This window comes from Suricata suricatta, chromosome 12, assembly GCF_006229205.1.
Source record: "Suricata suricatta isolate VVHF042 chromosome 12, meerkat_22Aug2017_6uvM2_HiC, whole genome shotgun sequence".
In the NCBI taxonomy this organism is placed as follows: domain Eukaryota; kingdom Metazoa; phylum Chordata; class Mammalia; order Carnivora; family Herpestidae; genus Suricata; species Suricata suricatta.
Window position 1 is genome coordinate 25,510,980 of NC_043711.1, and position 17,111 is coordinate 25,528,090.

Sequence of the window (17,111 nt, forward strand, 5' to 3'; positions counted from 1 at the left end):
AAAAAAAAAAACAAAACAAATGAACAAATGAAAAACAGAAACAGTCATAAATATAGAAAACAAACCGGTAGCTGCCAAAGGGGATGTGGAGGGGGATGGGTAAAATAGGTGAAGGAGACGGTTACAAAATAAATACATCATGGAGATGAAAAATACAGCATAGGGAATATAGTCAAGGATACTGTAACAGATGGCGAGCATTGAGTGATGTATCGAATTGTCTAAGCATTATATTTGTACACATGAAACTAGTAAGACCTTGCTTGTCAACTACATTTCAATTTTTTAAACAGATCATTTAATTAATAAATGAATAAGCTAGGATATGAATGAATGAATGAATGAATGAAAAAACTAACTCATGTTATGGTGCCATGATTTAGAATTTTGACATATGCTTGCTTTGTCATAAGAGCTTTTAAGCTAGCCAGTGTTATATTTAATGTTTTGAATAGACAGTGCATTCATTAAAAAAGGAAAGTTATGGAATCTCCCTCCTGCCACTGTTCTCTTTCCACCTACTTCTCACTATACTCCCCACCTCCACCCCAGATACTCATCTTAATAGTATCTTGTATATGCTCTTGTCCTTATACAAGTAAATATGCATATATGTCCTCACCCTCTTTGTGCCTTATTTTATACCAAGGGTAGGTTAACACTGATGAGCGTAGGCTCTTTGCTTTCTGCAAGACTTGGCTACCTCTCTGGTGCAAAGTATACCACAAAGTGAATCTCTGATTGAATTAATTCTCTTTCATCTTGGAGAGATTCTTCATGCAGAGAGTTACATTTGCTTGATGGTAATTCCATATTGAAATAGAATTCGGGCCAAACTCCAGCACTGCCAAGTCGTACGTAGCATTAAAAAACTTTTTTTTTAGGGGCTCCTGGGTGGCTCAGTCGGCTAAGTGTCCAGCTTCCGCTCAGGTCATGATCTCACGGTCCATGAGTTCAAGCCTCGCATTGGGTTCTGTGCAGCAGCTCAGAGCCTGGAGCCTGTTTCAGATTCTGTGTATCCTTCTCTCTCTCTGCCTCTCCCCCGCTCATGCTCTGTCTCTCTCTCTCTCAAAAATAAATTTTAAATAAATTTTAAATAAATAAAATTCAATCAACTCTATCACGATATTTTAGAATCAATAGCTTCTCTGAAGCCACAGTAACACTTAAATAAGGTTGAAACTCAAGGGCAGAAATTTGGTTGGTTGGAAAGCTAATTCAACTTTCCGCTTGTTCGAATAGAATTACAGAAGGACAGAATTGTGTTTCTCATAGAGACTGAGTCCACTGGACTCACCAACGCTGGACAGCTGTCAGAGTGTTTAGTCCTGAGAGCATAAGGAATCCAGGCATCCTTGGACAGTATTTTGTTGTCTTTGCTTCCCAATCAGAGATTTGTGGATGTAGTTACCACCAGCAACTGTAGCCTTAAGGAGAGAGTCTAATTCTTCATCTCCACAAATAGCAAGTTGCAGGAGGTGAGCGGTAATATGCTTTACCTTTAAGTCTTTTGATGCATTTCCTGCCGGTCGGAGCCCCTCTGCGGTGAGGTGCTTACTCTAAGATGCACTGGACACCGTGCAGCTGTGCCCACTGTCCATGACTGTCCTAGATTTCAGGTGTCCATGAGAATGACCCACCAGGAACTGTAAGCCAGCTCTCTATGAGGGGAAGCTGCCTTTGTCTTGGCCTTTCTTGAGTTCTTCCCAGCCTTGCCACCAGCTGCTTCAAATTCAGGCGTCGCTCAAGCAGGCAAGGCAGACTCCTAGAAAGATCTCACCACCTACTCCTTCATCATACCACCATTCAAACTGCTAAAAAGCTATATATATATAATATATTTACATATTAACAAAAGGTTATTATATATCATTCCTCTTCAGAAAATACTCTTTTTTCTCCTCCTAGTTAGAAGTTATTAGAAAAGTACATACAAGAATATTAATTTCAGGGGCACCTGGGTGGCTCAGTCAGTTGAGCGTCCAACTTTGGCTCAGATCATGATCTCATGGTTCGTAGGTTCGAGCCCCGTGTCGGGCTCTCTGCTGACAGCTCAGAACTTGGAGCTGCTTCAGATTCTGTACCTCCCTCTCTCTCTGCCCTTCCCCTGCTTTCACTGTCTCTGTCTCTCAAAAATAAATTTAAAACATTTTAAAAATATTAAAAAAAAAGAATATTCATTTAAGGTGTTTCTGGAATGGTCTCACTTAGTGCTCCCTGAGGGAGGGGGACCCCAGGGACATAAGGGGGGAAGCGCATGTTCCCCTCCCAAAACCACTTCTCTGGAGCTTGCTGATTCTGTTTCACGTGTACTTTTCCTCCCCAGGTACTGGCGGAGGACGCTGGGCATGCAGGTCCGCTATGTTTACCATGAAGACTATCAGTTCTGTTATTCCTTCCGGGGCAGGCCTGGGCACAAACCGTCCCTCCTCATGCTCCATGGATTCTCTGCACATAAGGATATGTGGCTCAGTGTGGTCAAGGTGCAGTTCTAGATTCTTCTCTCTCAAGAAGGGGTCACTCAATAAAGAAAAGGGTGTCCACTTGCCTGTGATGTCATTAGCAGTGATGGAAAGCAAAGGGAGTGTAGAACCATGGCTCAGATCATCTTACAACTAGTTCAGCGTCCAGGTAACACTTGAGCAACATGGGGGTTACGGGAGCCCACCTACCATGCAGTCGAAAATTCATGTATAACTTTTTTGCTCCCCCAAAACTTAACTACAAATAGCCTACTGTTGACCAGGAGCCTTTATCAATAACATAAATGGTCGATTAACACATAGTTTGTATGTTATGTGTGTTTTATACTATATTCTTACAATAAAGTAAGCTAGAGAAAATAAAATGTTATTAAGAAAATCATAAGGAAGAGAAAATACATTTACTATACTGTATCCAAAAAAAATCCACCTATAAGTGGACCTGCACAGTTCACACCTGTGTTGTTTGAGTGTCAACTGTATTGTCCAAATCTTTTTCTCAGAAAAAATTTACTGAGTTGAATGCTATTTGTAAAACCTGTACCCTAGAAGTCATTTCACCTTATGAATATTTCTTAAGGAAGATTTTTGACACTCACCTTCCTCTCAGAATTTGTCATGACTATCAAGATCAGGTTAACAAAATCATTTATTCTTTTTAAATGTTTATGTATTTTTGAGAGAGAGACAGCACACAAGTAGGGGAGGGACAGAGAGAGAGGGAGACACAGAACCCAAAGCAGGCTCCAGGCTCTGAGCCATGAGCGTGGAGCCGATGTGGGGCTCAAATTCACAAACTGCAAGATCATGACCTGAGTCTAGGTTGGATGCTTAGTTGACTGAGCCACCCAAATGCCCCCAAATCATTAATTCTTTTATACTCCAAGTATCTCCTCTTCCTCCCCCTCATTCTTGCTTTTGTTCTTCTTCTCTTTTTCTCTTCCTTCTACTGGTGTTTTGTTGTTTTAATTTTCCTGAGTCATTTAGAGAAACCGTCTTTATCTAGCAGCTTCCTGAGATTAGTTTTTCAAATTGCATACCTTCTGTCCTGGTTTCCTTGGGTGTGGCAACTTATTTTACTTGGTCAGAGTGAGCAGCTGGTGAAGGTGGAGGCTAGGAGAGATCTGGGGAGGGAAGCAGAACTATCCCTGAGTGAGTACGTTCAGGTATGGTCTACACCAGGGGAAAAGGCTCACACATCCTGTGGTTCCTTGTGGTCTCATTCCCAGATTCCACTGTAAGGACAGTCATCTCATGCCTTAACGAACCTCTCGCTTCCTGTCCCAAGTCAGATGTTTGTCTAATTATTAAATTTATTTATTTCTTTATTTACTTATTTATTTATTTTTGAGAGAATGAGGAGTAAATACACAAGAGAGAGATTGTCAAAGAGAGGGAGAGAGTATCCCAAGCAGGCTTTGCACTATCAGTGCAGAGCTCCGTCTTGGGCTCAAACCCACGAACCATGAGACCATGACCTGACCTGAAATCAAGAGTCAGATGCTTAACTGACTGAGCCACCCAGATGCCCCTCAGATGTTTTTTATGTAACTGGGTATTTGTTGGTAACAGATGTCTCTCAGCTTCCCAGTTAAAAGTGGCACAAATATAAATGGAAGGCATTTGAGGAGAATAATCAATCCAGGAATTAGACATTAATGCAAAAAGAAAAAAAGCTGAAACCAGAGGTGGGGTGATCAGACAGACATCGTTCTTAGGGGAAGCTTTGCTCCTGTTGGCTCTGGCGCTGCTCCCGTCGGCTGTGCCCTGGGAGAACAGAGGCTGCTTTTCCAGTTTCAAGTCAGTGACTGCATGACCGGAGTAAGTGTGAAAGGGGTGAGGGAAAGGAGAAGGAGACAGTGCCTGCTGACTGGCATTAAGAAAGAGCAAAACACTCCAGCTTTCTACCCTAACCTTTGTCCCCCTTTTCCAGACATCTCCTGAGTCCCCTCCCATCTGTAGATTGATCTTTGGGAGGCCTCTGCTTCCGATGAGGTTACTGGCAGTACTTACTCATATCAGATGTTACTGGGGTAAGACACTGGGTGACTTAGGCCCACCACCCTCAGGGATGGCTATCAGATCACTTGGTAGGTGGGGGCAACCTCCCTAAGAAGAGTGGGCAGACATGTCCTGCACATCGCATAGTGACTCTCTGCACCCATGTGTCTTCAGTTCCTTCCAAAGAACCTGCATTTGGTCTGCGTGGACATGCCAGGACATGAGGGCACCACCCGGTCCTCCCTGGATGACCTGTCCATAGATGGACAAGTAAAGAGAATACACCAGGTAAGCCGGAAGCTCTACCAAAATTGCTCAGACTGCGCCTTACCCACCCCCCCATGCCCAAGCCTAGAGAGGAGGTAAGACAGTTCCATGCTGACTTGTAACTAGTCTCCAACGCATTCTGTCTGCAAATATTTACAAACAAAATGGCACCCCAACGGTATCATTGGTCAGCTATGGAGGGTCAGGACCTATTGCATACTGTTCTCCTTTAAGCCTGTTTTAGCTGTTTCTCAAGAAATATGCTATGGACATTTTTTTAGGTCTTCGAAAAAGGAGTTTAGAATTCTCAAGATCATTTCCCTAGAGTCTATTTTTTTGCTTACCACCTACATGACACAATATCACGATAGCCCCTCTGCCTAGTTGTGGAGGTGGGAAGGGTGCTCTTTGCTTTTTGTTCTATTTTAGCATCTAGCTTCAGCCTCCCTGTGGCTGAGCTTTCAAAATCATGAGTCAGTCGCATGAACCACTTCAGAATTTAATAGTCTGTAAGTTTCAAATTAACAATACATATTTTCCCTAGTCAAGGATGGTTCTTTTTTTTTAATGTTTATTTATTTTTGACAGAGAGAGAGAGTGTGTGTGTGAGCAGGGAATGCACAGAGAGAGAGGGAGACACAGAATCTGAAGCAGGCTTCAGGCTCCGAGCTGTCAGCACAGAGCCTGCTGCTGCAGGGCTTGAAATCATAAACTGTGAGATCATGACCTGACCTGAAGTTGGCGCTAACTGACTGAGCCACCCAGGTGCCCCGAGGATGTTTATTTAATGTCTGTGCCCTCCCCAACCCCCTTTAGATGGTGTATTCTGATAAGGACAGGAGCCTTATCTTTTTGGTGTATCCTCAGGAGCTGACCATAGTTCCTTGTACATAATACATATCCAATAAATATTTTTTAGATGTGTGGATGGTTGGTTGAATGGTCAGATGGTTGAATAGACAGGTTGGTTGTTATATGAATGGATGGTTGGATGGATGGGAAGGGCTTTAAATTAGGGCAAGAGTCCACAAGCTGCGGTTGGCCTGCCACCTATTTTGGTGAGCTAAGTTTTCTTGGAATATAGCCATGCTTGTTCATTTACGTATTAGCTCTGGCTGCTCTTGTGCCACAACAGCAGAGTTGAGTAGCTCCAGCAGAGAACACATGACCCATAAAGCAGAAACTATTTTCTCTTGGGACCTTGATAAAAAAGTTTGCTAGCTCATGAATTAGAGGGAATCCTTGTTGGTTTTGTACATATAAATGACCCTTCACTCACCTGTGCCAGGTAAAGAGGATGATATGCCACAAGGCTTGTCTGGATAGTGGATCCAGTAGATGACAGACCCCTTTCATTAAAAGCCCTTGTCAGCTGTCCTCACAGGAAGTACAGAGGTTTTCTGCTGTGTAATCGCTATTGTAATTGGCTATAACTGTATAATCAAGCCTCCTTCTCATTTCTCTTCCTAGTTTGTAGAATGCCTCAAGCTGAACAAAAAACCCTTCCACCTGGTAGGCACCTCCATGGGTGGCCACGTGGCTGGGGTATACGCTGCTTACTACCCCTCGGATATCTGCAGTCTAAGTCTTGTGTGCCCTGCTGGTGAGTTACAAGCTAGAATAACCCCATGCGTCGCTTGAGCACAGCAGGGTCCGAATCTCCAGGGGGCAGATGGCAGTGTCTGCTATGGCTGTTTTTTTAGAACCATTTTTTTCCCAATGTCTACTTTAGAGATACACAGTGCTTTAAAGATAAGTCAAACAATAGTTGTATCAGCATAATCATAAGCTAACTTTTAAAATACAGAGCCAGCCTTGTTCCACCAAGAATTTGAGGTGGTTCATTAAAATGTGTATGGTACTTTGCAGCATCTAAATACAGTACTTTGAAATGTAACAATAATATTAATATCCAACATTTATTGAGCTCTTATGAGCTAAGCTCTTTATACGGATTTAATTCTTGCCATATTCTTATGAGGTGAAAGTGCTATTATCATGCCTCTCCTTTTTTGCTGAAAACTTAGAAATCTTGAAACATAACAAGATCTTTTTTTAAAACATCAACAAACATGGGCACCTGGGCAGCTCAGTCAGTTGAGCATCTGACTCTTGATTTCGGCTCAGGTCATGATCCTGCGGTCTTGAGATCGAGCCCTGTGTCAGGCTCTGTGCTGAGCATGGAGCCTGCTTAAGATTCTCTCTCTCCCTCTGCCCCTCCCCCATTCGTGGGTATGCATATGTGTTCTCTCTCTAAAATAAAAAAATAATCAATAAACTTTATTTTTTTGTGTTTCAATCAATGTATATATTTGTCAACTTGAGCTGTAATATGTTCCCAAAATTACATTCTGAAGTTGGATTTTTTGAAAGATTTTATTTAAAAAAATTTTTTTTATATTTTATTTATTTTTTGATACAGAGAGAGACAGAGCATGAGAGGGGGAGGGGCAGAGAGAGAGAAGGAGACACAGAACCAGAAGCAGGATCCAGGCTCTGAGCTAGCTGTCAGCACAGAGCCTGATGCAGGGCTCGAACCCACGAACGTGAGATCTGACCTGAGCTGAAGTCGGTCGGAGGCTTAACCGACTGAGCCACCCAGGCGCCCTGAAAGATTTTATTTTAAAAAAGATTTTATTTTTTTAAGTTATTTCCACACCCAGCATGGGGCTTAAGCTGACAACTGCAAGAGCAAGAGTCACATGCTCCACCGACGGAGTCAGCCAGGCGCCCCTGAAGTTGGATTTTTAAAATTCATTTTTCTTCTTATAGAAGTCTTCAAACTTGGGTGTGTAGTGTGTTAGAGGAAAAAAAATCTTAATTTTTCTTTCTTTTTCCTTCTTCTGCTCCCTCCCCCATTCTCGCTGGTACTTTCTTGGAGTATAATTTACACAGAGTAAATCACCCAAATTTTGAGTGTACATCTCAGTGACTCTTTACATGTGCACTTACTGTCCAGACCAAGAAATACTATAGGTGGGAACACTGAGGCACAAAGGAATTATGTTAATGCTGGAGCCAGAGTAAGAGCAGATCCTAGGCCGTCTGACTCCAGAGCCCAAACTGTGGCTTTTTTGGAAATCCTTTAACGTCCACTACCTCTTTTATGTGATCTGCTAGAACCCACCATGAGTTGAACCTCCTACTGAAACAGAACTAAATTGACCTTTAACATATTTTAGTTATCAAAATCATTTTCAGGTCTGATGAAGACATTGAAATTGAAGGTAAATTCCCAAAGGGTTTTCTTTTCTCTTTTTCCCAAGCACCATGCCTGAAATCATTTGGTCTTTTAATAATAAAGTTTAAGAACTGGAAAAACAGCTCCCATGGAAGTTATTAGATTTTTGAACGCTTATGGAAGGTTAGATCTAAGTGGCTTTTTTGAATGTATGACTCAGAGAAGAGTTTTACACCTGAGTTTCAATTGGAGATTTAAAATTAAGATTATTTGTGTGTGCAAATGAAAAGATAAACTTTTTTTTTACTTTGAAATCATTTAATTTTTTTAAAAGTTTTTAAATTTATTTTTACTTATTTTGAGAAAGTAATAGAGAGCAAGAGGGGGAGGGGCAGAGAGAGAGGGAAATAGGAAATAGAATCTCAAGCAGGCTCCATATTGTCAGCACAGAGCCTGATGCAGGGCTCAAACTCACAAACTGTAAGATCGTGACGTGAGCCAAAATCACACTTAACCAGCTGAGCCACCCAGGCGCCCCATACTTTGAAATAATTTTAAATTTGCAGAAATGTTACAAAGATAGTACAGAGAGTCCCATAGACCCTTCACCCAGCTTCTCCCAGTGATAACAGCTCATGTTACCACAGTAAATTTGTCACAGCTAAGAAACCAACTAGTACTATTAACTAAACTCTAGGCTTTATTTGGATTTCATTAGTTTTCCCACTAATGTCCCTTTTCTGTTCCAGGATCCAGTCCAGGATAACACATGACCTTTAATCTAGGATTATTTTTAAAGCAAAAGGAAATAGATCGTGTAATCTGCCCCGTGGCATCACAAAAGCCACATGATGCCCATGCTAGGTTTAAAGGAATTGCTGAATACAGGAGATTTAGAAAGTGTGGATTTCTACAGCACAGTATTGATGTCACTGCTTTTCTTTCTAAAATGTAGCTTGTCAGCTAAGTTAAACATCTGGACATGTGCTCAGTGTTGGAAGTGAAAATTAGTTGTGCCCTCCTGTGCCTATCAGCTCCTGTGAATTTTCTCGTGTCTTGCCCCAGGGAGATAGGAAATGATGGTCGGTGTCAGCACTGTTCAGTCTCAGTGAACACCTAGTGATCTGGAGGAAGAGGGGCTGTGTGTGGGGCAACCTGGGGGACAGCGCAGAAGGGGTCTCTCTCTCACTTGTATACTATTAACCCCAAAAAAGAGATTACTAAGTGGGTCTAGGCCAAAGGAAGGAGTCATCAGTCATCCCACTTCTGTGTTTTCTTTCCTTCACGTATTTTACCAGCTCTCCCCTCAATGACCTGAATCTACAGGGGCTCAGGCAAGCTGTCTTATCTATCGACTAACGCTGCTCAAACTCTATGATGCATACACCTCCCTGGCATCTTGTTCAAGTGCACATTCTGATTCAAGAGTCTTAGGAGAGGGGCTGAGATTCCACATTTCCTACGGGCTTCCAGTGCTGCTGGTCCATGGAGCACAGTTTGAGTAACCAGTCCCTAAAATATCCTGAAGGGTTTTTTTTTCCCTGTGTTCCTCAGAGTATGGTTTTGACCTTGAGCAAGGATGGCAGTAATGATGAAAAAGAAATCTGGTGAAAAAGCACCTGACATATATTAGCTCTGGGCTGATGCTGGAAGTTTCCTATCTAAGATGGGAATTGGTAAGAAGGAAGATAACATTGCCACGCTGTTTTGGTTTGAATCCCACAGGCCTGCAGTACTCAACTGATAATCAATTTATACAGCGGCTCAAAGAACTGCAGAAGTCAGCCGCCATAGAGAAGATCCCCTTGATCCCGTCCACCCCGGAAGAGATGAGTGAAATGCTCCAGCTCTGCTCCTACGTCCGCTTCAAGGTGCCGCAGCAGGTAACGTGAGCTCAGCAGCAGCGTGCCTGCCCTCTGCCCGCGGCCTGGGCAGCCGGTGTCGGCTTCCTTCGTGCAGCTCTTCCATCTTGTACTTGTCGTTCTTGTACTAGTCACTCAGCAGGTGTCTGTACTGTGCCCGTGACACGTCAGGCACTGTTTGGGCACGGGGGTGAAGAAATGAGGCTGAGAAGGCACCTGTGCGCACGCTGGCCGGCGGGGCTGGGGGTGGAGGCTGGGGACAGACCACTAACAAGTAAACAAATACAAATTGTGGTCGGTACTATGGAGGAAACGAAGCTGGCATAGTGACTGAAGGCAGGGAAGCAGGGGAGACTTTGATAAGCCTCTTTAAGGAAATAGCATAGGCAGGGATGCAGAAAACATGGGTAAATTTAAGACACTGGAAGGAGGCTGGGGTGAGTGGGGCCCAGAGGGAGAGAGTGAAGGAGGCAAGGACTGAAGCAGAGATCTTTTTTTCCTTTTTCTTTCCTTTCCTTTCCTTTTTTGTTTCTTTGTGATTTCAGGACTGATTTACACTCTTAAGAATTATTGAGAACCCCCAAAGAGCTTTTGTTTATGGGGGTTCTGACTATTGATATTTACCATAGTAGAAAGTAAAACTCAGAAAAATGCAAACCACAATAACATACATACAGGCCCTCATTCCGTTAGTGATCCGCGTGATGACTCTATCCCTGGACTAGTAGGATCTGAGAAGCACAATGCTTTTGAGAGAATGAAATTGAAGAAAGCAAGTAATATTTAGCATTACAATGAATATAGTTTAGCCTCACAGAAGTAGGGTGGGTGGATGGATGTCTGCACGAAGCAGGGAGGACGGATGGGTGGGTGGATGTCGGGTGGGTTGCTGCGTGGGTAGATCTATGCACACGTGAGTCAGAGAAGCGAGATACATGGAGGGTGGCAGGAGGGCTAGAGCAGAGCTGGAGGACGTAAGATGGATAGATATGTGGGGGCAGGATAAATACTAGAGCAAAGAAAATGGCTGATGGTGAGCCAGCGTGTTGGACAACTTGCCTGGGCCTCACCTCTAGGCTTCCACTTCCAGAATGCTCAGGTTCTAGTCACGCCCCAGACAGTTGGTTTAGAGCAGTTCTGGCTGGATGTTCCCACGTCAGTCAGCGCACGGGACTCTGTAGAGTGCGTTTAAGGGGCTTGAACCATCTCCAGGTAGCTGAGTGCCAGTGCCAATGTGAATGATGTATTCTACTTCCAAACCCCGAGGCACGAGGAAGAGGAGGGCTGTGTTCCTCCTGCCCAGAGCACGTCTCTGGCTCAGATCCCAGGTCCGGGAGATCTGACCTGCCCATATTTGCTGCCGCCTTCACCAGCTCTCTGCAAGGAAGGCAAAGATAGCAATAATAAGCAGAGGACTGTGGAACCCTTCCCAGAATTTTCTGTCGTTTATCTCTTTATTTTTCAAAAGCCACATCAACCCCAATAGTTTAATATTTTTTAAATAGACCTTGTTCTGCATTTGGATGTTATTAAACAATTACTTGACATTATCTCCAGCCAGATTGTGTCTTAGGCTTAGCAGAGACTATCTGAAGATGAAGTGGCTGTGACCCCATCCCAGGTGTTTTTACGTGCTTTGGCTTCCCAGTACTACCACGTTCCTCCCTAGTTACAAAGGAAAAGCATCATATGACCCTGAGTCCTAATTACACTGCATACTACATCATTGGAATTTGGAGGACCAGGCCCGAAAACCTGGACAATGCCATAAATGACTGGACTTTATTTCCTTCACTGTCCCAGAGCCATGGGGCGGGGGGGGAGAGAGGTGAACAAGGAAATAAATCGTCCCCTGCCTTCTAACTGTGGGTCACTTCTCGGTAGATCCTGCAAGGCCTCGTCGATGTCCGAATTCCTCATAACAACTTCTACCGAAAATGTAAGTAGCCCTGTTTAAGCTTTGCACTCGTGACAAGTGAAGCTTTATTGGTGGCTGGCTTTTATAGTTTATGCTTCTGAGACTTTGATAGTTTTCTGGGGCCCCTGAGGACAGAAAGTGGTGGCCTGGACTCAATGCCTGTTCCTGGACTCTACAGTGGGTACCCAGCATTGCTCACTTTGTTTTCCTTTTCTGAAAAGTGTTTCTGGAAATCGCCAGTGAGAAGTCAAGATACTCCCTCCATCAGAACATGGACAAGATCAAGGTCCCGACGCAGATCATTTGGGGGAAACAAGACCAGGTATGTAGCGTGTCCCTGGGGCCACCTGTGCCAGTGACACCGGCCTTTGAGGAAAAACAAGAGGTCATTTATAATGTGAGCCTCATCAGCTGGTTTCTGATAGAAGGAGGAGGTGACACACACCTGGGTCAGGTGCTGATATATAGGAAACATCATTCTCTAAGTTGAGAGTGACGACATTGATCCTTTTAAAATGAAAGGCAATTTAAGATCATTTTTACAAATTCCTTTTATCAAAGCATGTAGTTTCATAGTACAAAAAAGTTTAAAGAGTACAAAAAGGTAGAGGCTCAGTCTGTTAAGTGTTCAGCTTTTGTTCAGGTCATATCTTGTGGTTTGGGACTTCGAACCCCTCATTGGGCTCTCTGCTGTCAGTGCAGAGTCCGATTCAGACTTTCTGTCCCCCTTGGTCTATCTGCCCTTCCCTCACTCATATTCACGCTCTCTCTCTCTCTCTCTCTCTCTCAAAAATAAACATTAAAAAAGAGTAAAAAAGGTTTCTAATGAGAATTTGATCTCTTTTCCATCCCAGATTCCAATTCCTATTTCCTCCAGCAGTTCTTACTGTCTTACACATATTTCTTAAGTTTTCTTAGGCAGAGATTGGCCATAGCAAATATTTTTCACTTTTCAAGCCCTATTATCTCTGTCACAACTACTGAGCTCTGCAAAAGCAGCCATAGACAATATACAGACCAGTGGCATGGCAGAGCTCCAGTGAACCTTTATTTCCCAAAACAGGCAGCAGGCCATCGTTTGCTTGCTACTCTGCTAAGCACACATATACATACATAGATAGGTTTTATCTGTTGGTTGTTCACACATGCTATATGCACTGTTTTGCATATTATTTCATATATGTAGGAATTTATACAATCTTGCAAATCATTTCATACTAGCACACACAGATTTACTCCTATTTTTAAATTTTTTTTTATTTTCCTGACTTTTATTCACCTATTTACGTAAGTTTTTCTATACATACTCAAAAATGACATGACCAGTGGTTAAATCCTGCTTTTTTTCTTAATATTTAAAAAAGTTTATTTATTTTTGAGAAAGAGAGAGAAAAATAGAAAGAGAGCAAACGGAAGGGGCAGAGAGAGAGGGAGACAGAATTTGAAGCAGGCTCTGTGCTGTCAGCACAAAGCTCATGGTGGGGCTTGAACCCCTGAATTGTGAGATCAGAGCTGAAATTGGACACTTAGCCAACTGAGCCACCAGGTTCCCCACATTCACAAATTTAGATGTGATGCCTTTGTCTAATTTACCATCCATATTCCAAATCCTTCGGTTGTTTCACTAAGATCCTACATGGATTCCTCTTTCTCCTCCTTCTCCTGCCTCCCTGAACTGGGATCTAATCCAGAATCACACATTACATGTCATGTCTCTGTAGTCTCCCTTCCTATAGACTGATACCCTACCCTTTGTCATTCATGATGTCGAGGCATTTGAAGAGTCCAGGCCAGTTATTTTATGAAATGTTCCTTGATTTGACTTTGTCTGCTGTTTCCCCATGGTTAAACTCAGGCTATGGATCACGAGTAGCTCATGCATGGTAAGATTTCACATCACAGACACTCCGTGTTCTCCTGCCCATCCTCGTGATGTTAATGCTGATTGCCTGGTATGGATGTTGTCTCATTTCTGCATTGTAGAGTTACTGTTTCTCCCCTTGCAACTGATAAGCAGACTGTCGGAGACACTTTGAAATATCCTGTTCCGCATCAAACATTGCCCCCCTAGATATACTATTTGTGAATGATTCTTGCTCCAAACAAAGTTTATATTGTTCTTTTCTTTTTAAATGTTTGTTTTTGAGAGAGAGACAGAGGATCTGAAGCAGGCTCCGTGCTGTCAGGGCAGAGCCCACTTGAATCCATGAATTGTTAGATCATGACCTGAGCTGAAGTCAGATGCACAACCAACTGAGCCACCCATGCACCCCTTTTCTTTTTTTTTTAAGTTTATTTATTTATTTTGAGAGAGAGTGAGTGGGGGAAGGGCAGAGAGACAGAAGGAGAGAGACAATCCCAAGCAGGCTCTGCACTGTCAGCACTGAAACCGACACAGGGTTTGATCTTGGGATGATGACCTGAGCCGGAATCAAGACTTAGACACTTAACCGACTGAGCCACCCAGGCCCCCCTAAATGATTCTTTTAACAGCTGCTTCGTACTCCATTATATGGCTCTGCCACAGTGTATATAATTAGTGCCCTACTGATGGCCATGTAGATAATTTCCAGTTTTTTGCTATTAACAATACCTCAGTGACATCAGCATAGGTGTGTGTGTGGAGTGTGAGCATACACAAAGGGTGAATTCTTTAATGTGGACTCACTGGGTCAAAAGACAAGTGCATTTAAAAATTTTAATAGGTGCTAGGGCTGGCTGGCTGGCTCAGTCAGTAGAACACGCAACTCTTGAAGTCAGGGTTGTGAGTTTAAGTCCCATGTTGTGTATAGAGCTTACTTAAAAAAAATTTTTTTAAATCATAAAGTTTTAATAGATTTTATTAGATGCCTCTATATTACTTTGCTGGGATAGTCATAGCAAAGTACTGGATGGCCTACACAATATAAATGGATTATCTTAAGGTTCTAGAAGCTAGTAGTCCAAGTTTAAGTTGTCAGTAATTTGGTTCCTCCTGGGAGCTGTCAGGAAGGATCCCTACCATGCCTCTTCCCCAGCTTCTGGTGGTTTGCTGGCAATCTTTATGTCCCTTGGCTAATAGATACATCACCCTGCTGTCTGCCTTCATCCTCACATAGCATTCTCCCTATACTTGTGTGTCTCTATGTTTAAATTTTTGTAAGGGGGCCAATCATACTGGGTGAAGTGTCTCCACCCTGCACCCGTCTGACCTTATCTTAACTAATTACATTTGCAACAATCCCATTTTCAAATAAAGTCACCTTTTGAAGTATTGGAAGTTGGTACTTCAAGATATGAATTTTAGGGGGGACTCAAGCCATAAGAGACCCTCTATACTGATTTCTACCCCAGAGGCACCTTTTTGTTTGCAGCTGTTCTTTAGAAATTGTATCTAAACTTGGAGTTCTTCTAAAATGCAAAGTATGAAGAGGTGATGAGAAATGGAGCCTTCCTAAGGTCAGGGTGGCCTCCTGGAAGGAGAAGCCAGGACTGCGTCCCCAGCGCACGTGCGGAGGGACTGGGGACAGCATCAGCGTGCAGCTCTCTCACATCAGCCAGCCAGTGCCCAGGGTGGTCAGTGCAGGGGTGTGGGCGTAGAGAGCAGGCCGGGCTCATGTGCTCTCTTCTGCAGCAGCCAGAGAACTGAAAGAAGCATTGTGTGCACCTGAGTGGAGAAGCAGGACACAGAGTAGGCCAGCAGGGGGTTATTCAGTCAGGAATCAAGTTAGAACAATGAAGGCCTTTCTTCATTCTAGAAATCCCAAAGGTGATTTGGGGCTCTCAAGGAGAGATAGGACCCATGGCCCTGCCCTGTGCTGCGAAGACAATGCAGAAGCCAGGCTGCTGGGCTTGGACTCTGAAAGTCTAGGTTCCAGCCCTGCCTTTGCCTTTTATTGGTCCATGACCTTGAGAATGCCACTCAGCCACTTTTCCTACTAGGGTGAATGTGAGGCTTAGCGAATACGTATGAGGGTGATCTTTCTCCAGTTACACAAAAATAAGTTATTTGTTACTCATGTCCTTTGCCTCTGATAGTTGGCCTCTGCCTATGGTCCAGAATTTCTTCCAGGACTCTGAAGTCCATTTTGTTCTGAAAAAAGAACATAACGTTCCATGGGCCTGCTATAAATACGATCAGATCTTCTGTGTGTTCTATGGACCATCTCCAAGGGGAATCCAAATGGCAAAGGTTTCAGGGGCCTTTTATTTCATGGCCTTTTGCTTCCTGAGCATCTGGCTCTTTTCCTGCTCTACCATCAACATTTGGTGCATCGACCAGCCCCTGCCAGGGGGCAGAATGCAGTCTCCCTGCTCTTTGAACCCCTGTAGGTGCTGCAGCTGCTGTACTGTAGACCCCAGGGAGCTATGCACATTATTGTCTATGTCAATCATGCCCCCTCGATTTGGCCAGTATACAGCATGCACAACTGAACCTGGCAGCCCTTCCTGAGAGGAGTTCTGCACAGCAGTTCACGCATTTCTCCTCTGTATTCAGTCCAACAGAGTGGGAGGGCTTTGTGGAGATATACAAGGTCCATTACTGTTTATGTCCCTTCATCCAGCCAGCACAGTGCCGGGTATGCAGGAGACCCGGAGTACACAGTGAGTGAGTGAGTAAGCAAGAAAGTAAATAGGGGTGCCTGGGGGGCTCAGTTGGTTAAGCATCTGACTTTGGATTTTGACTCAGGTCATGCATGATCTCACAGTTTTGTGGGTTTGAGCTGACAGCACAGAGCCTGCTTGGGATTCTCCCTCTCTCTGCCTGCCCCCCAGCACTGTTCTTTCTCTGTCTCTCTCAAAGTAAATAAATAAACTTTATTATATTTTTAATTTTTTAATGTTTATTTATTCTTGAGAGAGAGAGAGAGCATGAGCAAGGGAGGGGCAGGGCAGAAAGAGAGGAAGACATAGAATCTGAAGCAGGCTCCAGGCTCCAAGCTGTCAGCATAGAGCCCGACATGGGGCTTGAACCCACGTGAGATCATGACCTGAACCAAAGTCACGCATTCAACCGACTGAGCCACCCAGGCATCCCAGTAAATAAACTTTTAAAAAGTTACCTTATTTTTTAAAAAAAGTAAATAAACTAGCAAAGGGACAAACCCAACTGACTGCCTTTATATTTGAGTCAGCTAACAGATTTATACTGAGCACTTAGTGTGTGCCTGACACCCTATTAGACCCTGGGAATGTAGCAGACACCAAGACAGACAGGATCCCTGCCCTCCAGCAGCTTATAGTCTACTTACATTGTAATGCATGGCAGGGCTCAGACTAAGGTGAGGTAGGTCATGTAAGAGCAAGGTTAGATCCTGTCTTTGTAATTTTTATATTTTATTCATGATGGATCTTTTTGCATTAATGTCTATTTGCTTTAAATACTGCATAAAATAATCTTCATCTCGGGGCACCTGAGT

The 17,111-nt window shown here is 43.5% G+C and overlaps 1 protein-coding gene and 1 pseudogene across 2 annotated transcripts in view; one reads left to right on the forward strand and one right to left on the reverse strand.

Annotated features, from left to right (window-relative positions):
• Positions 1-17,111, forward strand: part of ABHD6 (abhydrolase domain containing 6) — an 85,707-nt gene that overhangs the window by 65,312 nt on the left and 3,284 nt on the right. For both annotated transcript variants that reach the window (XM_029917298.1, XM_029917297.1), the window contains exons 4-9: positions 2,327-2,483; positions 4,659-4,772; positions 6,222-6,354; positions 9,658-9,815; positions 11,679-11,733; positions 11,934-12,034. In XM_029917298.1, coding sequence (XP_029773158.1) covers positions 2,327-2,483; positions 4,659-4,772; positions 6,222-6,354; positions 9,658-9,815; positions 11,679-11,733; positions 11,934-12,034 — 718 coding nt within the window. The remainder of the gene's footprint in view (positions 1-2,326; positions 2,484-4,658; positions 4,773-6,221; positions 6,355-9,657; positions 9,816-11,678; positions 11,734-11,933; positions 12,035-17,111) is intronic.
• On the reverse strand, positions 1,323-2,259 carry LOC115273297 (annotated as a pseudogene).